Here is a 23,459-nt window from a genome sequence, read left to right as displayed (position 1 = left end):
CATGAGATCTGTGAAAGAGATTGAGCGTTGTGGAGATTGAAGAGGTTAATTATCTAGGAAGTGAAGGTTAGAAACGGAACAGAAACAACAGAAATGGTGGAAACCATAAGTGGTGTTCTAGGTGTAGAAGGACAAAGTAGGTGCCTAGATGTGAAAGTGACATGCAATAAGTGTGGAGGTAAAGTCATCGAATGAAGTGTTACAAAAGTTATCAGAGGCTGGAACCAAGGGTAGTGTGTTAGTTGAATAAGGATGTTGAAAAAAATTGTGTATGCCACTGGTGAACGGGGTGATGACAGTCCTAGGGATGAGGTGTAACCTAGAAGGTGCAAAGGTATAATAGTGAAGGATAAGGGATCAAAAGTGATCTCTATCCAAAAAGTGTTGTCATTATGTGCTTATGGGTACACTGGTCTTGCGATAAGTCATTATAAGGCCAGGCATATATGGTGGATTTACCTTTGTTACATTTGGTGTTTTCAAGCGAAGACACGATTAAAAATATTTTGACATAGAGCCTACCACCATATCCTTTATAAGGAGATGACTTGTTAGGTTGGTTGCAGCCAGTGCTTAATTTGTAAATAAAAACGTGCCGGTGCACAAAGCCCTCCTCTTAAACACGTGTCTGCTGCATTTGAATGTGCAAGCACAGAATACTGAGGCAGCTTAATCCTAAAGCCATGTCAGGCCTCTTTTAACCATTTACAGCCACTCTTGCCCCTTCAGCTCACTCTTGCAGCTTCCTGCTTTCTCCCTTTGTGACGCTTTTTCTCTTCTCTTTCCCATATGTGTCTTTTGCTTGCAGCAAATTCTTGAGGCAGAAGACTAAGCGCCGGCCCTCAAAAATAAGTGCCAGTGCTCAGCACCGGAAACAACAAGCACAAATTAAGCACAGGTTGCAGCAGGAACCTTTCAGAATTAAAACAAGCACTTGCAATGCAGCAGGTCTCACATATTTTGAACAAGTTAATTGTCATCTTTTGACAATAGCGTCCATGAGCAAAAACAAAAAAAAAACATACGTGGAAACTGAGAAAAGATGACTCTACATCCCAGTTTGTTTCTGTGTGCTGGACTCTGTGTTTGCTTTTTTGTTTGCTCTGGACACTTTACCACTGCTGACCAGTGCTAAAGTGTAAGTGTTCCCTGTATACATTTTATGTGTACATTGGCTATCCATGATTGGCATACTTGATTTAACAGTAAGTCCTTAGTAGAGTGCACTAGAGGTGCCCAGGGCCTGTAAATCAAATGCTACTAGTGGGCCTGCAGCACTGGTTGTGCCACCCACATTAGTAGCCCTGTAAACTTGACTCAGACCTGCCACTGCAGTGTCTGTGAGTGCAGTTTTAAACTGTCAATTCGACTTGGCAAGTGTACCCAATTGCCAGGCCTAAACCTTCCCTTTTTATACATGCAAGGCACACCTAAGGTAGGCCCTAGGTAGCCCCAGGGGCAGGGTGCAATGTATGTTAAAGGTGGGACATGTAATTATGTGTTGTACATGTCCTGACAGTGAAATACTGCCAAATTCGTTTTTCACTGTTGCAAGGCATATCTCTCTCATAGGTTAACACGGGGGCTGCCTTTAAATATTATTAAAGCGCAGATTCCCTTTGGGAGCAGATAGACATGGTGAGTTTGGGGTCTATGAACTCACAATTAAAAAATACATCTTTTAGTGAAGTTGGTTTTTTGGATTGTGTGTTTGAAAACGCCACTTTTAGAAAGTAGGCATTTTCTTGCTTAAACCATTGTGTGGCTCTGCTTGTTTGTGGATTCCATGTCTGGGTCAGTTTGACAGTTGGGCTGTTTGTACCTCTCCTCTAGACAGTGACACAAAGGGAGCTGGGATGTAGCCAGCATATCCTGATGGGCCATCTGTGATGAGGGGAAGGGAGGAGTGGTCACTTACACCTGAAAGGGCCGTGTCTGCCCTCACACAATGCAGTCTCCAACCCCCTGGTGTGTGTCTTGGGCCTAGCCTGGACAAGGCTGGATCTCGAAAACAACAGAGACTTCTCTTTGAAATAGGCCTACTTCAAAGGCAGAAAGGGGTATAAAAAGAACACCGAAAACCCATGAAAATCAGATTACTCCGGGAACCAAGAGGAACCTCTGCCAAGGAGAAGAGCTGGAAGCTAGAGGAAGAGTACTGCCCCTTTGCCTGTGACTGTGCTTTACTGGGTTGGCTTGCAGTATCTGCTTCTGCCTGAGAGAGGACAAAGACTGACTTTTGTGTGACTTCCCACTGGTGAAGTATCTCCAAGGGCTTGAACTGAGCTTGCCTTCTGTTGTTGCAGTCCCCGGAACATCAAAGACTTCCCTCTGCCAGCACCTGGGTTTTCTGCCGAGAGTCCTGTCTTCCAAGTGGTGCCCTAACCTGTCTCTGGGCCCTTGAGAGGTGCAGCTGGTGAAAAAGGACAGAAATCCACGCAAAGACCGCCGTGCGGGGAAACTTTCGACGCACCACCCGCCTCACGGCTGAAAAAATACACTCCGCAGGCCTCGCGCCTAACATTGACGCTCCACCTGCATCGCGGCTGGAAGATCGACACAACGCATCTGGAGAAACAACGTGCAACAACGCAGAGGCTGCTGTTAACGTTGCAAGCCCCACGCAGCGCAGTTTCTTGACACCGTGCGACCGGACACAACATTGCTGGGCGTGGAAGATCAGCACAAGGCCTGCCCGGACCGTAGGTGCCCATCCGGATCGACGCATTGCTCTCTTGCAGGAGAGAAGAAACGACGCAAGCCTACCCGACCGGAGAAGGAACAATGCACATTTTCGCTTGCAGGTGAGCAATCGACGCATCGCTGGCCTTTTCTGACGCACACTCGCCCGTGCGACTTTATTTTGACGCTACCCAGGTATTTTTGTACACTAACCACGTTCTCACTGTTTTCTAAAGGATTTAAGACTCTTTTGCTTTTTAAATTCGTAACTTGACTTGTGTATGTTGGATTTTTGTTGTTTTGGTCTTGTTTTGTTTAGATAAATATCTATTTTTCTAAACTTGTGTTGTCATTTTGCAGTGTTTTCACTGAGTTACTGTGTGTTTTGGTACAAATACTTTACACATTGCTTCTGAAGTTAAGCCTGCCTGCTCATGCCAAGCTACCTAGGGGGTGAGTGTGGTTTAACTGAGGGTGAGTCTCCTTTACCCTGACTAGAGTGAGGGTCCTTGCTTGGACAGTGGGTAACCTGACTGCCAACCAAAGACCCCATTTCTAACAGCTTTAAAAAATAAAACTTTGTAATTTTGTTTGTCCTGCTGGGCACGTTTTTGCCAGTCACAAGTCTTCTGTCTGCGGGACACTGGAAATTACCTGACTGCCAACCAAAGACCCCATTTCTAACAGCTTTAAAAAATAAAACTTTTTAATTTTGTTTGTCCTGCTGGGCACGTTTTTTGCCAGTCACAAGTCTTCTATTTGCGGGACACTGGAAATTAAAAAGAACAAAATAGTACCTCGATCACATCAGAAGCAGCGGACGCGCCCTAATTAAGTTGAAATCAATTAGTGCTTGATCCCTGCTCCACACAGGGGAAAACAAATGATGCCAGACAGGCTTTGACGAATTATGAGGCTGTAAAGAAGAGTGCCACGCAAACCGACAAATGGTGAGTGACAGGCAGGCTCCAAGCCCTTTACAGATCCAAGTGTCTCGCATGCAACATGCATGCGCAAGAGCATGCACTTGCAGGCTTTACCCTAATGAATCTTAACAGTTCACCTGACGTTCACATTTGTGATAAGATTAGTATGAATAGGAGCTGAACAGAAGTAGGAGGATTTTCCTGGAGTATTTAGTAATGGACTGGGAAGTTTGAAGGGACTTGTAAACAGGATTAATGCGAAAGATGGATGCAGTATAGTGGCACAGATGGAAAGAAACATTCCAGTTAGCCTGAAAGAGGCATTTAAAAAGGATGTGGATAGACTGTGTGCAGAAGATGAAATGAGGCTTTTTGAGGTGAGTGAGTGGAACAGTCTTGTGATGGTGCTTAGAAATCCTTCAGTTTGTCTTGCCCATGGATTTAGTTAAGGCAAGTAGACAAATGCATAAAGATAGACACCCTTCGCCCAGTATTGGAGTGCTGGTCATATGGTTACCACAATGAAGTTGGAGCAGAGGTTTAGCATGGGTGATGCTTGAGGGCCATGAAATGCATCTACTACTTTTTACAGATGTACAGCATACGTTGGGGACACATTATTTTATGTAAAATTACAAAATGTAAAATTTAATCAATATCATGGTGATGCACTCCACTAAGGGTTCCTCTGGCATATGGGCTGAGATCATGCAGAGTATGTTGGACGGTTTATGAAAGTGGTTTGAAAAATCGGTTTATTAGTTGTGGTGGATTGGTATCTACCACAAGTAAAAAAGTCACCATCTTGCTATGTTCATTCAAAGGTTTCAATAATTAAAACCTGAGCTCAACATCTGATAGCTGTGGTGCAGAGCAGGCAGGCTTAGCTTGGAGAAAATATGTAAAGCATCTAGAAGTACCAAAATAGTTAAAAAGTTGAAAACGAAACAATAAAAATCCCACTCCAATCCAGAACATTAAAGTGAAATGTAATGAACAAAATAACACCAAAATCAAAAATCCAAGAAGGGGTGTTTGGTATGCTAGTTTGTAAAGATTTAACTGAAAATAGTGCCAAAATTACAAAGCGCTAGTGGTAGTTAATGGAAGCTGTGGACCAGGGCGCAAATTGAAGTGAAACACAAAGTGGCACAGATTTCATACATCAAATAGTTCAGCTGCACTAGAGCTTTGAAGTAGGATAGTTCAAAAAAGTTTCTAAGTTTCGGTCTGAAAAGATACTTTGATGTTTTTCAGAAGAAAAACTCTTCTTTGCACCTGACTGATGTGTAATGTAGTCTAACCCCGTGGAACTGCCTGTTGGATATTTTTCTCAGTTGATCCCCCTGAAGCTCTGGAGAAAAAGGTTTGAAAAAGTCCCCAAACTACCATACAAGTATACTTTCAAGGCCTTCAGGGGTAGAACTTAGAGCCTGTCTGGGTGTCAGGCAGAGGGCAACAGCAAACTCCAGTCCAGATCCACGTACCGCTGGTCAGCTGAGATATTTCATAGGACTGTCTTCTTCAGAGCTTTTCTATACTGTAGCCACCCAGGGGAACAGCCTTATCCTTGGAGATCTTGCTATCCTTGGATTTTAAGTGGAAGGGGGGGAGGGGTCCAACTTCCTCAGGTCCTTCTCACAGGTCACAAGTGCCAACTGCAGAAGGTTTGGTCTTCCTGGTATCCTTTCACAAGTTCAGCAGTATTCTGAGGAAGACTGGGTCAGGGTTCATCTTTGTAGTTTTCACCAGCATGTGGGTGGGAGACACCTGAAAGCGCTCCTAAACCATCTCTAACCAAGGAAGTGAAGGTCTCCAGGCCCTGACCAACCTACTCTTACAGCAGTTCCTGTTTGCTTTACTGCAAGCAGGTCCAAAATGCCATGTGCAGGCCATTTTCAAGATGATGAAAGTCTTTAGTTACACTAATCTAGGGCTTTGCAAGTGTGTGGGGTGTTAGAGGAGTGTACTGTTGTAATCTTAATGTCCTCCAACGTTTAACAATAGGACAAAAGCTGGGGCCTTCAGCAACCAGATAGGTGATACTTAAGAATTGTCCTAGCATCCTGTTTGATCCCTTTGAAGGGCGCAAAACTTCTACATGTGCTTCACAGACATCTATGCACTCTTACTTTCTACATAGGGCAGCTAGGCCTGCCACAATGAATATAGCTTTTTTGGGCCTTCTCACTGTAGGGGCATGTTAACATTAGCTTTCTACATGTACTGGGGAACGATAACTGAACCCGTAGGTTGCCTCCCATGTCAGCCATGTTGCAAGCGTTTGAGTTTTCTGTGGAATGTGTTTTAAGCCAAGTAGTAGACAGACTGATTTGAAAGTATACCTTGCAGTGCAAGTGCAGGTGGAATATGACAACGATAACTAAGAACACAAGATAGCATAGATGGATGAAGCTGAGATGCCAGTTCATGATTTGCTACTACAAGGATTGTGTATGTATAAGAAGAATAGGGAGACGTTTATGGAAAAGGTGAAATTTGCAAGAAGTAATAGTGTATTAAGAAGGGATGGCTGTAGGAAAACGTTTTTATGAGGGAATAAAAGGCTTGATATAAGGTTGCAAAGAAATTTGCAAAGGAGTACGGATTTGTGATGAGAGGAAGTGAATTCCTCTTTCCAGATAATTAACAGAGCTAGCACGTGCTAGGGCTGTCCCATGCCGTGTACAAAATGTAATGCTTAGGGCTACTATGGTGGAATTCCTTTTTATTTTTTTTATTTTTTTTATTGAGGGTTCGAGGCAAGATGCCGAAATGTTTTGCATGTTTATCAGACAATGGGTACAAATTGAGCAGAACTCTTGTGAGCTGAAACACCGGATCAACTTTGGTAATGGATTTACTGACCATCCACTTGTGGAAGTAGAAAAAAAGATTCTAGGTCTAAAACAAGACTGTGCACCCTGTTACCTAAATAATGTATTCCTGAAGGTTCAAATCAGAGTAAGAAGATGAAGAGAAGAACATTCTGAGGAAGATCCAGTCCTGACTATTCATGCACATTTCAAGAAAGGCAGGATCTAGTTGTTTACTGTTAAGGGAATGCTAGGTGTCTGAGAAACGCAGAGTCAATTCTTCTCCATGATAAGATACTTCTTTAATCTTGTACTGTTTGCTGCTAATTCGTGTACACACAGAGGCGGCCACTTGTCAACAGGTGGCGGGACGGTTATTAAAAAATGTATAATATTTTTTTTTTAAAACGTACCTCTATGTTTGGTGAGACGGTTCTGTCTCTCCATTATCCTCATCTCTTTGCTGACTCCCGGATGCACACAGGCTTCCAGACTCCCCTACAATCACAACACTGCTGTCAACAGCATGACAGCAGTATCGTGATTGGTCTGAGCACCCTGCTTCAGTGCTTAGACAGGGAGTAGGACCCTGTGCACTTTCTCCTCCCGGCTGTACAGCCAGGTGGAAAAATGTAAAGTGCGCATGAAAGTCTGGCCAGCCAAACATGGCCAGCCAAAGAGTCATGCACACTTAGGTGCACTCACCACTCCACCTCCAGCTCTCCTCCTCCTCCAGCCCCGCCTTGCCCTAACCTGGCTCCCCGAGAAAAAATGAAATGATAATAACATAACTTTATTATCATTTTATTTTTCCCTTTCGTCCACTTCTTAAAGCAGTGGGGAGACGCTCCTCCAGCTTAGTGGAGGAGCAGCCACTGTGTACACATTGACAGATTTCTGTTGATACACTTATATAAGCATATTTCCTAAAATCTGTATCTTGCCAGCTAGTTTACATGCTCTCCGGAGTCTCCGCACAATCGCTCGAAAATACACGTGTCTCCTGGCAAATCTGTTGTTGACATAGATTTCTTCGACACCCTGAACCATACATATGCTGCAATCATGGGCAATTACTTCTTGAAGAGGGCTGATGTAGGATTCATTGGCATAGTATTGAAGTTAAAATACAGTGTTTTGAAGATTGTGTCTTCTATGAATGTTTACCAGTTGAAATGATAGCCAGTAACTGGGTGCGAGTCCTGTCTTATTAAATGCAAGTTTTAGAGGAATGGCGTTGCAAAGCTGCTTAGCATGTTGTTTCGCCCTCCAAGTGATCGCCAGGCAGAGAGTGTGAACTAGGTGAGAAGGGGGTTATCCAGTTGAGCTATGACTGATGAGTAAAGAATTTGTGAAACAAGTTTATAATTGGTGCTTTTCTCTATTTTACTATAGAAATGAAGGGAAGTTTTAAGGCAACAATCAGTATGTCAGGATAACTCTGTTGGTTAATGTCCTGCCTGAGAAGAGATTGGATTCGCTAGTGGCAGTTTTAAGGTAGCCCAGCTGGTTATTGTGCCCTGCTGGCTGTTACGGAGGATACTAGACAACGCTTAGATGAAGGTGGATATGCAGCAATCATCGCACTTGATCTGAGTGCCGCCTTTGACACTGTGGATCATAAGGTCCTACTTCACAGAACTTCTCAAATGGGAATTGAGGGTATTTGCCTTAATTGGCTTTCGTCACATCTAAGTCAGAGGACTTCCAAGTCCTTGACCAAGCACACCACTCTGACATTTTTCCTCTTACCTGTGGGGTCCCACAAGGTTCGTCCTTAAGCCCTACCCTTTTCAATATCTATATGGCCCCTTTGGCAAAGATCGTGGAACCTTATGGGTTATCCCTTGTTTCCTATGCCGATGATACCCAATTGGTCTTTTCTTTTTCCACTGGCACCAATTGAGAATATGCCATCCTTTCTTCCTGGCTGTCGGATGTAGCCAGATGGATGGCTGACAGCAAACTCAAGCTAAATGATGAGAAAACAGAGATTATGTTGTTAGGAAACTTCCCTTGCCTTAGGTCCCGTGCTTCAGTTTCAGCAGGATTAAATGATCTCTCTTCGCCAAAAGACAACATAAAATGCTTAGGCTTTTGGCTGGACTCCCGCCTCACGATGGAATGTCACTCACAGAAACTGGCTGCTACTTGTTTCAATTTGTTGAGGGCCTGCAGGAAAATGTTTACATTCCTTCCCCTTTTAGCTAAAAGGCTTATTGTCCAGGCTCTAATACTATCTCGCCTGGACTATGGGAATGTTTTATTTATGAGTTCTCCATCCTATGTCCTAAAGAGACTGCAGAAGGCACAAAATGCTGCTGCCCGCCTTTTAATGGGCACTCCCAGACATCAGTCTGCTAAATATGTTCTGACCTCTTTCCATTGGCTCCCCATTGAACAGCGTATCAACTTTAAAGCTATTTGATTTGTTCACCAGGCACTTCATAAAAAGGGGCTGGCCTTTCTTAGGCAGATTATATCCCCCCTATACTCCCTAAAGATCACTTAGTTCTTCATCCGCCTCCCTGATTCACATACATTGTGTTAAGAAAGCAAGATGGGGAAGCATGTCTTTTGCCTTTAAAGCAGGTAATTTATGGAACTCTCTCCCACTGGAACTCCACCTAGAAAACTCAGAACTCTCTTTTCAAAAAAGCTGAAGACTTTTCTTTACCCGTCATCGCCAGTCAGCTTTGTCTGTTTAAATGGTCTTGCATTAGCGCTGGGAGGCATCCGGGTAGCCATGCGCTCTATAAATTTTTATGTAATGCAATGCTGCAAATAACGTGTACCAGGCAGATTAAGTGCATATAATGCAAATAAGTCAGTGGGTTACTAGAGAAGTTATTTTGTTACTTGCAGTATGTAAATTAAAATCCTAATATAGAACAGTAAGCTATTTGTTGTCATCAAAGAAATGTCAGTCTATTGCAAGGTATAGACTTTCCCTCAGCCTTTCATTACCCTCAGCCTTTCATTATCCTAATGTTTAAAAAAGAGTTCATTTGGGTAGAAATCAATTCTTATTATCAAAGAGAACCCCCAACCATGGGGTTACATTTTAAATTCTGAGGTTGTACTTCTCCAAACCAAGCACTCAATCTATAAATCCTATTAGTATGAATGACATGTGAATCCTACACCATGTAGTCCTCTGTCTTATGTAACATTTCTTATACACTGATTTACACACCTAGGATTCATTGTCTCTGTGTAATGTGTGTGCAATGTAAAGTGATCTGACACCCTACACTGGTATCAGTGGCACTATAAAACTAATTAAATGTACCTGATAGAGTGTGATTATGGAAACTTGAGGGGCCCTGTTAAAGGGTGGTAGTGAGGGAATTGGTGGCGGAGATGGTTATTGGGGGGTGCCAACAAACATTGTCACACAGGGTGCTACCAGCACTAAGGCCAGCCCTGGATGTTGCTTGAGGAATGATGGTTTTTATTGTGTAGAATGGGAAAATAGCATCATTTTGTGTAGTTTAGAGGAAGACGACCAGCAGGTAATTAACAAAAATGATATCAAACAAGTTGTGTTAAAGCAGATGTAGGGTTTGGCATTTTTTTTAATGGAATGGTTATAGGGGTGGTAGAACTATCGACTTGTGTGCAAACAAGCAGTCAATTTATTGCTTAACTGTTCTATATTGTGTAATGCATTTCGTTGTTGTCGTTATCACATTCTTATTTTGTTATTTTCTTTGTATAGTGCCAAAAGGAGGGAGCTGTGTTGCATTGTGTATAATGTTGCTGGAGTGTCTGTTTCATTCCAGTAACCTTCCATCAAGGGATGTTGAGGTCCCTGAGGAAAGAACTAGTACTGGATGATGGACCTAAATGTGGTTAAGATACACCTAAGATTGCTCTGGAGAACAAATACCTGTGGGATCATCCATACATGAAAGTGCCATCTGTTGGTCATACATTGATTCAATAAGTGCTTTGGATTAGGAGGGCCCCTTACTCCCCTTTGTCTGATAGTGTTGTAGTTTTCTGATGTTCTATATATTATGCTTGGCTTTAATCGATCTACTGACAATGTCATGTAAAAAGTTACGAGTAGAAATGTCAGTAAAACCATTAATTCACCCCATAGCCTCCAACAAGTGAAGACGAAGCATTATAGGATCAGTATGAAGGCGTGAACCATCTCCGGCAGTGCTCAGTTGCTGCTGTCGCTTCCCAATTCTTAGTGCTGGGATAGAGTTCTGTTACATGACCTATTGCTTAGAGACCGCGTACCATCTCCTAATTGTTCTCCATATTTTACCTTCCATAGAGACCCTTGGAAAAACCGGATGGCCTGGATGTATCGGACCAGAGCAAGGAGCACCCGCAGCACCTGTGTGAAAAGTGCAAAGTGCTCGGCTACTACTGCCGCCGGGTTCAATAAAACAGCGGAAGTGCTGACTGGACATGATGGCGTGGCCTCCACAGGGGCCCTGGAAATGGAATCTCCCCATCAGCTGCCATTTTGGACAACTGGAGCAGCCACTGTTGGGATCAGATCCCTGCCAATGTTACCTACCCACCTACAACCTAATAATATGCCTTATCACTAGCGTGTAACACACTGCCTATGTGTATGTATAACTGCAAGATATATTATTTATATAGTTTGAGGGCCTCTCTCCCTCTTTAGAGAGAGATACTCTGTTACCATTACAGTGTTATGGATAGTGGCACGTCGTCGGAGGTCTTGTTTACACGGTTCCTAGACTCTGGCTACGTGAAGATAAGTGATTATTATGAGTTTTCGTCAATAGAGCCGTGTGTGTGTTTTTTCTAACTCTCATCGTTTATTAGGCCACTAAATTTTTACTGTGAAAAACAGGGGACATGGTGGGATTTGGAATATACCTTCCCTCCAGGAATCCCTGGTTTTGAGACTAGACACTTATTTATAGGCTTCTTTTTATTTGGAAAGCCACTTTGTGGAATATTTGTGTGTGTGTGCGTGCATATGTGTGTGTCTAAATCTCAAACATGCAAATATGGTGTTGGATGAGGGATTATTGGTCATCGCCCAAGATTCTGGGTAAAGTCCTGGCAAATTGTAACAGTTGTGGAGGTCAGACAAAATGACTTTTTCATGATACCATCAGAGGCTGACACAGTAATTTCGAGAAGATGGGTTGACTTGAGTGTTATTTTGTCAGTTTATTCACACACTCAAAACATTTGAGTGTTAACATGCTTGTTTTTATGTCTTAGTGAGTGTACTTGTAAGTTTTGGAAAAATACATCACCCACCTTTTCGATCATCTGTAAACATAAAAGGCTTCCGTTGAAACTTTCCATTTATGTTTTTTGCTGCAAATGCAGGCTGGTTTCATAAATTTCCAGTGATATCTGCACCAACATGCATTCACCAGAATTGAACATGCCATGATTGTTTAGGACGATCTATACCTCTTTTTGCTCAACCCTCTACAACACACACTGGCAGACAATCTTGCCAAAGAAAGCTGCTTTGAGCGATATGTTATTGCCTAAAAGGTATCTTTTATGGTTTATAAAAGAGTAGAGATGTGATGTATCCCAATATATTGCTTTGAAATAGCAGTACTGACAGTAAACGTCGTGCACTCGGGTTTTCATGTAATAAGGAGTGAATCCTCCAATAGAAAGAAAACTAGTTTGCAGCCTCTTTCTGCCTTTGGTCCTTCCTCTCGCCCTGACCTCCAGAAGAAGCACAGCCTCCATCTCAATTTGTTTTGTTGGGCTTGTTCACAGTAAAATTAGGCTTCCTTAATCTTCTTGCACCTTCTGGTCTCATGAAAGATGGCTAGTTTTTTTACTCCCTTTTCCAAAATAGGCTCCGACTGGATCTTGATACAAAGAATAAAGACCTGCAAAAGACACTTGGAATGTCCCGATCTCTGGATGAAGTAGGCTACCCAGTACATTATTTAGCAAGAATGACTTGTGTTAGCAGTTTTCATAATGTAAAGTTTCATCCTTAAAATGATCTTAAAACTACATATTTTTAACATGTTAATAATCAGTAGAGGAGTGAACTATTACTTACTATGATGAGCGAGCTGCAGAATTTTCAGTCGGCCATGATGGAATAAGAAAAGACTTCAATTTCACAGTTTCTTCAAGGGATAGAGAATCTTTCCTGTTAGCGTGTTTTTGACTGGCAATAACAATGAACATTTTTAAAAGTGACGCAACATTTGGATTTCTCAAAAAATGAAAGGTTTGCGCTTGGTGTCTTTCAGAACCTAATTTGTGTAACGTTTCTAAAGGAGATGCAGTGACTAAAGGCTAAAGTTTAGTGATCTTTTTTAAAAGTAAGACTTCTTTGATACATTGACAGGTGGGTGTGAGAAACAGGTTTTTCGGAAAACATCCAGTATCTAGGTTGATGTGTATTCATTTATTTTTTATGAGTATGATTTACCTTTATTAGAACTGGTGGTCATATCTTTTAATTATATGCATTTCAGTGTCAGCTGTTAGTCATCCTCTTAAACATCCAGGATATTTCTCTTTTTCTTCATGAACTACCACTGATGGATGAATACCTTCACGTAAATCAGGGGGGAATTATAGACAGGTTTTGCCATAGGACCCAAAAGAACTGAAATTTCATACTGATAGGTAATTCATGGATGGAACGCAGTTCCCGTTGAGGCTTGCATTTATGAATAAATGAAAAGACAGTCATCAGCAGCGCCTCTTTAGTAAACATCTCACCATTAACTTTGAACGGAGAACATCACCTCATTTCTGTGAGAACTATACAGCTCTACCACCCTATTTCTTTACCTACTAAGCACTGCCCACTTCTGACCTTGACCACCCTTCCTCTCAGCTGCAAGAAAGACGCTTATCTGGCACGCTCATTCTTGCAGTTTACAAAGACCATGAAAATAACCTTAAAGAATTAAGTAATCATGTCACAAAGTTATGCCTAATGTACATTAAACACTAAAAGTCCACCCATTCATACATAGTCACACGAGCGGTGGCCCAGGCTAGCACTTCACCATTGATCTCCAATCACACTCACATTGAATCCCTCGATCAACCACCCATCCACAGCCACACTACCCCTCACATATATCTACAGTACATAACACTAAGAAATACCATACACCTACAACCACCCCTTCCTCTACCTATCCACAGATACACCTCCACCACTTATTGCTAGCTTTCTGCAGCCCCTACTCTGCAGATATCAATACCACCACAGTGACCTACACCCCACTGTCATGAATCCACTTCACGCTACATCCATCTGTCCTCCACAGCAACCCCCACCACCTCCCTTCAGCAACCACCCACACAATCATCCTCACTTATTCACAGCTATGAGCATCCCAACTTGTTTACAAATATGAACACTACTCACCCGAAGAACGCTGGACAAGGTCTAACTGAACAAATGGGACAATAGTCCCAGGTTCCACACCACAGCATACCAGCTGACTCGTACAAAAACTCTGCTCTTAGCCCAGCACTTATTCCTCTTAGCTTACCCTCCTCGATGCCAACTGAAAGCACACTAAACGCAATATGTTACCCCCTTACAAAGAAATTCTGGTGCAGATCCTTTTAAAAATGGAGTTGGTCATTCTCAAATGAGTGCATCTAAATTGAGAGTGATGGAAAAGATTTAGGGGCATATTTACAAGCCCCTAGTGCCACCAGAGCGTCAGTTTGTGACGCATCTGTGGCGCTGTGCCCTGCGCCATATTTACAAGGCGGCGGCGCCATGAATGATTGCTTATGTGCAGGAAGCTGTCCCTTCTTGCACCTAAACAATCATTAAATAATTACAATTTGCTTCTTCTATGTGTGCTGCGTTCTGCAGCACACATAGAAGTAACGAATCGCCATTATTGATTGTTAATGGGCAGGAAGAAACACCTTCCTGCATATAAACAATCACTATAGTGCAAGGGTGCCTACACTGCGGCGCTAGCCAGCTAAATTTAGCACAAGCGCTAGGAGAAACACACAGGGATGCACTGTATTTTTGTAAATGCAGCGCATCCCTGCGTTTCTGAAGTGAAGCAGCGACGCACTGCCAATTTTGGCACTGCGCCGTGCCACTTTGTTGTAAATATGCCCTTACTGTTTCTCTACCCATGAGGAGTCATTGTCACCTAAAAACATAAATACAAATGAAAAACCCATACAGTGTTTAAGTTTAGCCAAATATTTTTTAATTTAACACGTGGTGTTCTTTGCACGTTCAGCTAACTGTTTGGAAACAGCACAATTAGAGACCAAGGTGCATTTTTACACACCTTCGTTTATGACATCACAGAAAGTCACAAACTGAGTCATTCCTAAAATGAATCTATCAGTGACATCACAGTTAGTTATGGAAAGGGGATGGTTTATTATCACATTAGTCGGTTTATGATCTCAGAATGACATCATATTGGTCAGGAGACTGTCCAACCTCCTATCCCGAAAGAGTTGTAATCTCTCTTATATGGTTAGACACTTTATATTTGAGCCTTAGTATGAATTTGACATTTAACACTTTCTCATACTCAGTACGGCTTTTGAAGAATATATTTTCTTATTTTGTTCACGGTGGATAAGTCTATACAAGGACGACTCAGAATGAGTGCAACCAGTGTTCTAGGATAGAGGTCAGTGTATGAGGAACTCCACACTCAGCTATCATCTGTTATGGGGGATGCACGAAAAAAATATACCACATCATGAACAGCTGGCGAGATAGTCGTGGTAAAGTGAATTGAGGGTTCTGAGATGCGCCACTGGGAGGATGAAGGTGTAGAGGATGGATTTGGCTTTCAAACTTTTCTCGTTGGTTTCTTTAGAGTTGATTTGATATTTCACTATTTAGCAGGATGGATTGTGGGAAGGCTCAGAAACTCTGGTTGGCGATGATTGTGGGGTAGATGCCAGTGGTTTCCTAACCTGTAGGTATGACATGCCTATTTTATGGCAATCGAGAAAACAAGGCAGAAGGATGTGTACCGGTGAGACTGGAGCTGAAGGGAGCATCTTCTATCAACCTTTGCAGTTTTGAAGGTTTCTAGTGTCACTGGTTTCAGAAAGCACTCAGGGACGTTTGCTCTTTCTTGTGCGGCTTTAGAACGTGAAGAGGCTTGATGTATCCCTCGCAGCCCCTCAAAGTGATGATAGTTGCAGTTTGTGTTGCTGTCTAACTGTGGAGGCAAACTGAGAAGTAGAACTGTGGCCATTTGGCACCTTGTTGGTTGGCAATGAAGAGGCTTTAAATTTGAACAGACTGGATTCTTACTCTGTGATCCTAGCTTATGGATGCCATGACGGTCGGGGAACAATCCATCAGCTTGTATGGAACTCAGAATTTTGTTAGTGTTTATTGCATATTTTGAATGTATTTAAAGTAATGTGACCCTAGTGCTCAAAAGAATGGTAACATACAATCTGATTTGGTACTTATTGAATTGATGTTCAGCACTCAAGAAACCTACAATTTTCTTCTGCCCAGTGATAACACTTTCCCAGCCACACTCTTAGGCACACATCTCACTGCCCAAAGACTGTTCTTTCCTCCAAATAGGAAATGTGCTTTCTGAGCAGCTCACGTGCTTTAGCATCCATTTGTTATATACTCTTCATTTTTGCTATCGTTTTGTAAGGTATATTAAGCTGCTAGGATAAATCATAAATGTTTCCCAGCAAGGTCTCCCTCCCTCAGCCCAACATAGCAGCATGCCCTCCTAGCTTTTGCACATAAGTGCTGGGTTCTTTTGTACCAAGAGGAGCTTCTTGGTCATAGACCTAACCTCGTAAATTCAAAAGAATGGGAGTCCAAACAGCACTTACTATAACCTTAAACCATAAATCCCTCACCATTGTGTGATGTTGAAGATTCTAAAATCTCTTAAAATACAACCATTCACCCTGTGGTGGAGAATATATATTTTTGGTCTACAGCAGATGACTTTTGTATTGTTGCACTCATGTCCGAATGACGTTATTCCATGGAAGAATACGTAGGATGCTTCTCCATAAATTAGAATTAATCACAATTTGAGGGTACACGAAAATGTAATTGCTGTTGAGTGTATTCACTCATGTTAGGTTTACAGTAGCTGCAATAGGAAAAAATATCCTCATATCCATTGACAGAATGTCCTTGATAACACTTTATATTTAAGTGATAATGCACTCTGGATCAGTGACTGTATGGCCATATTTATATATCACCCATCTGTTGCAGCAACACGGTTGGTTGCCAAAGACACTCTGACACTAGGAGGGCATCAGATGCGGGTGATGCAACGTAGAGGCTAGTCCAATTATAATTCATATACACTGATGTTGGGGAGACCATATCACTCTACAATTTATAAGATGTAATCAAAAGGGGAGTGCCTTCTTGCAAAGAACTCCATCTACATAGCCATCTACATTTGCAAAATTCGCCATAACGTTTTGGGCAAGAACATATTCACATGAGATGTGGTTCAAAATGTTTTAGAGAAAAAATGTATGAAAGAATGTGAAATGTGGGAGTTGCAGTATATATGCGCTTGTGTGTAAGTTCGTGTGTGTGTCTGTATTTCAGACAGTGTTTAAAGGGACAATCGCATGAAGTTTCTAACTGGATGTATTTGCATTCATATTAATGTTTACCCATGTATGAAATATTCTACATTTTTGCTCGCAGATGTGTATTTATCTTCAGTTATACTTGACATAGCGTAACTTTTTCAGTTTAGAAAAATAATAATGAATGTGTGTATTTTGGAAAACCTTTCTAGATGTTAAAAGTCCTTTTTTCGAATGGTTACAAATATTTCTTATAGTACTGAATTATGCTATTCTGATCCGAAAACGTTTTGCAGTAATGTGGTTTTTATTCTGTATATATTCGAGGGTTTAAAAAAAAAAAGAAAAGCATCGGAGTATTGTTTTTTTTTTTTTTTGCTTTATGACAAATGTTTTCAACGTTTTGTTTTATTTTCTTTTTTACAAATCCGGGCCACCTTCAAAAAGGCTGGATCCTATCTGAGCTAAGAGTTTCTCAAAAATTACAAAGTAAAGGGCTTATCCTAAGGAACATATTTATAAATAAGGTTTTTTTTACAATGCTTTTATCTGTATAAAGTATGCATCAGAACTACAGCAAGAAGGAAATATTGATGTCTATGCAGATTATTATATGAAGGTGGGTGCATATTTTTGATGGGGGAAAAATCCTCATGTCTTTAAAGCCATATGTATTTTATATGCATTTTCTCTTAGAGGAAAATATTATCAGTATTAGGTAACCAATATATTAGTCGGGTGCTTACACTCACATTTTAATGTATGCTGGTTTAGTGCATTATGGGAAAAATTGCTTCATAAAGAAGAACTGCAGTAGGCAGATTAGTCTATAAGGAATTAAGTATACTATTTAACAATAATTATGCGATCACTTTATTTTCTGCAGGGGACGAGGTGGTCCTGGCTCTGCCCTGCACATTCTTTGGGTTGCAGGAATAGCATCACATTAGGCTCTTATATTTGTACTCAGACGGATTCTGTTGGGAAGTAGATCTTATCCCCTGAACAAAATCAGGAGGTTTGCGGCAACACACCTGAACAGACTGTTACTGTTATTAGGCACATCTCTTCAATACACCTTTATAGGAAAAGTGCCTTCAGAGAGCATAAGCTGCTGGTCTTCAAATCAGTGCTTGTTTGCCAGATTTTGTAGTCTGTCTTCCCTCTCTATCCCGTCTCTCTTATACTGTGTCGCCCCCCCCCCCCCTTCACCAGTTTAACTCCTTCCCTTTCTGTTGCACATTTTTGGGGTATCTGCGATCTGCCCTTTGGGGTGTTTGCACAAAGCAATAGAAGTAGCAAAATGTGATTGACTGAACGTCCAATGCACCCTGGAGCAAAGCTTTAGCTGGTGAGCCCTCTCCGAAAGAGTAAAAAGGGCAACAATATAAAATGTATAAGTTTATAAACAAGTTTGCTTTTGGATGCATGGTGTGAATTTAGAGTGCGTATGTACGTATACCTGCATTTAATACTTACGGTTGTAGTTTTTTCTTTTAAGGCTGTTTGTGGCCACTCTACAATGGCAACCGGACTTGTCCAGGTCCGAATGTACTCACAACTAAGGGCTGATATGCTGTACTCTCCCTTGGAGCGTTCACTACAGTCAGTGTACAGTAAAAGTAAACTAACCGCATTAAGTATTAGCCCAGTTTACATGTTGTGCGTTAGGTTGCTTTATAACTGGTTGTTGTCACTAGGTATGGTGAGCTCCAGCTCGTAATCGTGTATATTTTGTTTTCTGATTCCTTTTCATATATATTTGTTTAAGAGAAATGTATGTACAGCTGAACCAGTGGGCAGGCTCAGGCGTTCCCTTGCTGTTGCTGCTCACCGACGTGGCAGGCAGCTCACAGGACTTCTGAAATGCTCCAAACACTTGTTGTGGATTTTTCCATACGTTGGCATTCCCACATGTGCCTTATTTGCTTGGTAGTTTTAAAAGTGTTCGTGTAGACAGACCATAATATTTTAATGAGCAAATAAATGTTGAAAAACAGATGTGTCCGTTCTCGTTTTTCGTATTGCTAATTTGTCTTATTTTAATTAGTTCTTGCTCATGGTTCCTCTCTACATTTGGTGAAATTGGGGGACAAAAGAGAATAATTTGTGAGTATATGTTTTACTGCTCTACATCACTGTCTGGAGGTTAAAACATGGGCATTCCATAAGGTATTCTTTGTTGCTTATCACAGAACATAGAGGCAACTGGAAGGCCAACAGCAGTCTAGCAGTGGTAATCGGTGGCCATAAAGTAAATTATTAAAGGGGTCCTGGAAACAGCATTGAAGTATTATTGAGGGGACCCGCTTCGAGGAACTGCTATAGTTCATGAGGAGGTGCAGTGTCACCAAGACTCAGGGGTATAAGGAGGATCCGTGACACATTTCACTTATTTTTCTTGCTTGCATTAGGAGCCATTGCACCCTTGCTATACTGCTAGGTACACAAAAACAAACTAGCATTGGCAAAGTCAATAGGTCTCACCTATGCAAGAGGCTGTTGGTGTTGTCAATGTGCTTTAACCATGTTGCATACTAGTGTGGCTGCTGTTAAGCATGACTACAAGTTAGTGGCATAGAGGAGAGTGATATAGAATCAAATGGAGTGGAGTGGTGCAGAGTGGAGGGGTTTAGACTGGAGTGGCATATTTTGAAGAGTAGGGTGTCTGAGTGAAGTGGCATAGACTGTTGCAGAGTGGAGTAGCGTAGAGTGGTGTACAGTGGAATGCAGTAGACTTGTGTCGTGGAGCTTAGCGTTGTGGAGTGGAGTAGTGTGTCATGAGTGGAAATGTGTACAGTGGCATGGAGAGGTGTGGAGTGAAGTGTCAGAGTGGAGGAGTGTAGAGTGGAATTGAGTAGCATCAAGAGGAGTGGCATACATTGGACTGGGGTAGAGTGTTGTGGAGCATCATAGAAAGGAGTGTCATGGAGCTGAGTGGTAGAGAGTGTCATAGAGTTGAGTGGCATACAGTGGACTTTAGTTTGTGGCATACATTGAAGTGTCATGGAGTAGGTTGTTATAGAGTAGGGTGCCTTGTCGTGGAGTAGAGTGTTGTAAGGTGGCACAGAGTGGTGTAAAGTGGAGTAGAGTGTTAAAGAGGAGTACAGTGTGTAGAGTGCAGTGGTATAGTGTTCAAATGTGGAGTAGCACAGACATTTGTAGAGTGGAGTGGCATAGAGTGATGGATAGTGAAATGGCATAATGTGGCGTGCAGTGGAGTGGCCTAAAGTGGAGTGTTGTACAGTGTTGTGGAGTGTTCTATAGTGGAAGTTTGGGGAGTGGCGCAGAGTGGAATGTCCTAGAGTGGAGTAAATTGGAGTGGCATAGAGGAGATTGCGTAGAGTGACATAGTGAGGAGGCGTAGAGTGCCATAGTGTTGTGAGGTCTAAGGACATAGAGTGGAGGGACGTGCCATAGCGTGGAGTGGTGTAGAGTGAAATAACTTGGCATAGAATGGGGTGGCATAGAGTGGAGTAAAGTGGCATAGAGATGAGTGCCGTAGAGTAGCATGGAGTGTAGTGTTGTGGAGTGCTGCAGGGTGGCATAGAGTGTTGTAGAGTGTTATATTGTGGAGGAGTGTAGAGCTGAGTGATTTTGCAGTGAATGGATTAAAGAGTCAGAGTGGAGTGGCAAAGAGTGAAATTTCGTAGAGTAGCATATAGTAAAGAGGCCTAGCATGAAGTAGCATAGAGGGCAGTGGCCTGAAGTGTCATAGAGTGGATTGGCTTAGAGGGGCTTAGAGGGGCGTAGAGTGTCATAGAAGGGAGTGGCTTAAAATGGAGTGGACGTGCACTGCCATTAGACAACACATTTTCAATTGAAATGACCACTACATTTTTACATACAGTTTTGCTAATGAAACTATGCAGCACACAAATGATGAAGTGTGGAAATGGCATCACCTAGTCTATTGGTTTTCTTTTTAACTGTATTAAAATTTTTGTTTCCACCACACCTGGGAGTTATTCAAAATGTGCTTCATTTGTGCTAATTCTGATATATTCTGAATATTTGCACAGTTCTTTTACAAACATTTAAATCTTGTGTACTTGAAAAGAAACTTTCCTTCCCACCAACAATATCCACCAAGATTGTCACACAAATCCTCTCACTTTTAAGTCAGAGAAAGAAAAGTAAACACCAATTTCCATTGAAGACAAAGCCTGACATTTGACCCTTGTGTTTGAATTCACCTCAAATGTGACAATATAAAAACACAATGTAAAGGCCTGTTTACAGAAAGTGAGCACTCATGGAAAATTACGAGGAGCGATATTCAAGGGACAATGACATACTGGACAGCCTAAAAAAATAAAGCCAGCAAATAGAAAGCAAGCAAATGTGAGTTACAAACCACAAAGGCAATGGTAAGCAATGGGTGTAATGCATTCCCATGGAAGCCTTCAGAAGGTCCCCAAGAAGTCTTTTCACCACAAGACAGCTAGGCTGTCTGGTAGACTTTAACCTAAAAAACCTCTGTGCATCCACATGCAAAAGTGGGAATGCCCAGTTGCCACTGCATATATCCATGCAATTAATATTATAGTAGGTTTGGCACAGACATCTTCTGTGTCTATAGCATTGCTAAGGGAACACAAAACAGATGCAAAGGTTAATTATGGTCCTGGGCTAAATTTGATAAAGCAGTGCTGGATAACTACTCCGTGTGGCAATGGCAGAGCTCTCATAGTAAGACTGTGGTGAGCAGTAAAAAAAAATACACCATTTAGAGAACAACACTGGATGAAGTCCTGTAGTGAGCTGACTGACACCTGGCCAGCAGTGACTCGTGGCTAGTCAGGGAATTGGGTTGGATATTGTCAGGTTACATGATGTTTTTTCAAATGGCTTTTCTGCAGCATCACAGAGATATCCTATACAGTAGTTGGATTGTTAATTTGCAAATTCTAGGTATTAAGTTCAGGTTTGCGAAGGTACCTTAGTATAGAGTAAAACTTCATATATGCACAGTATTGAAACAAGCAGCCCCCTAAAGCTAGAATAACCCATCCAAGCGAAGTTTTTATATTTGTTTGTGCAGGTACTTGCCCAATGAAAAAAGTTGGGTCTTAAATTTTCTTGGTCTGTCAGCAGCGTTCAACACTGTCTCTCATCCCAGTTTGCTTGCCTGGTCACAAAATCTGGGTATTGGATGTGGGAAACCAAAAGGTAGGAGTCTTTTCTTTCCAACAGAACCCAGGTGATGCCTCTTCAGAAGCCACCATGGAGGCCTGTATGGTGCCTCCTTAGGTTCAATGCTGTTTACTATATATGTCTTCCCATCAGCCTGTTTGGTAAAATCTTTTGATTTAAAATCATATATAGCCATCCTGTGCACCACTTACCTTCTCTGAGGTCGCCTACTGCAATGACTCTGTTTTGGACTGTGCTGCAGGTCCAGTGCCTTTGGCGGCATCGGTGACACACAAGCAGTAAGTGTCAGGTCTGTTTCTACCTGGTCAGTGGTTTGCTCATTGCTGGGGCACCAGTATGCGATGGGTGATATGTCGGGTTTGTCCAATGGACCCACCCACAGTAAGGAGTACAGCACCACTTTTGGTTCCTACACCACGTCATCCTTAGCGCTTCTTAGTGGTTGGGGCATTGGAGTGATGGGATTTCCATCCAGTTTGGCTACATCTACATTTCATGACACAAGGGCTCACTGCAAGATGGAGCCCCTTTCACCCTTGCATGGAAATTGAAGCAGGACTTGTATCACATAGTTTTAATGAAAGCAACGAAGGCCTCAGTGTTTAAGGATGCCCCCCCCCATTTTCTAATGGAGCAGCCATCTTTAAATGGTTAGAGTAGGATACCCTCTTATTTCAGCACCTTCCTCCATATCTTAATCATCACATATCATAATTATCACATGTCCTACATATCATAATTATCACAGGTTTGATCTAGCTTTCCCTCACCCTTATTAGCTATAATGTCAGTTAGCGATTATATGTTTATCATTCCAGTTGCCTATGGCTCTTGGTTAAAGGGGATTGTTTCTCATTAGGACCACTACAAACCTCTTAATTTTATCGCTTGTGACATTCGAGATTCTTCATCAGGAGGAACATTGTGAATCTTTTCTCCAGTTGGCTGACTTTCTGCAATAATAGGTCCAGCCTTCCCGGACCCTTCTTTTTAGATGGTTGTAGTTTATTCCCTCAGTCATGGAGACTTACTCCATTAGAAAACCCAACAATATATTGGAGCAGGTAGGCTTCAATTCCTTTAGAATTATATACCCTCCCAAACTAACTAAAAATGCATTCAAGAACTTAAACCACACAATCCTCAAGTCCCACCGAAAAATGCTAATTTCTGACCCTTTCTGCTGTGCAAAAAAAGGAGCTGCAATAAGTGATCTTATATTCTACACCAGTGGTTCCCAACCTTTTGACTTCTGTGGACCCCCATTTTATCAATACTGGAGCCCCGGGACCCCCACTGAATCATTATTGGAACACGGGGACCCCTG

General features: G+C 42.0%; 1 protein-coding gene across 1 annotated transcript in view; it reads left to right on the top strand.

The window, feature by feature from the left end:
* The window catches only part of ZCCHC24 (zinc finger CCHC-type containing 24), a 213,793-nt gene extending 194,819 nt beyond the window's left edge, over positions 1-18,974 (top strand). Inside the window, exon 4 of the mRNA XM_069240185.1 lies at positions 10,716-18,974. Coding sequence (XP_069096286.1) covers positions 10,716-10,829 — 114 coding nt within the window. The 3' untranslated portion in view covers positions 10,830-18,974. The remainder of the gene's footprint in view (positions 1-10,715) is intronic.
* Positions 18,975-23,459: the final 4,485 nt, after the last annotated feature.

This window comes from Pleurodeles waltl, chromosome 6 (assembly GCF_031143425.1).
Source record: "Pleurodeles waltl isolate 20211129_DDA chromosome 6, aPleWal1.hap1.20221129, whole genome shotgun sequence".
NCBI lineage: Eukaryota > Metazoa > Chordata > Amphibia > Caudata > Salamandridae > Pleurodeles > Pleurodeles waltl.
Note: the sequence above shows the minus strand (reverse complement) of the source record. Positions and strands in the feature narration are given on the sequence as shown.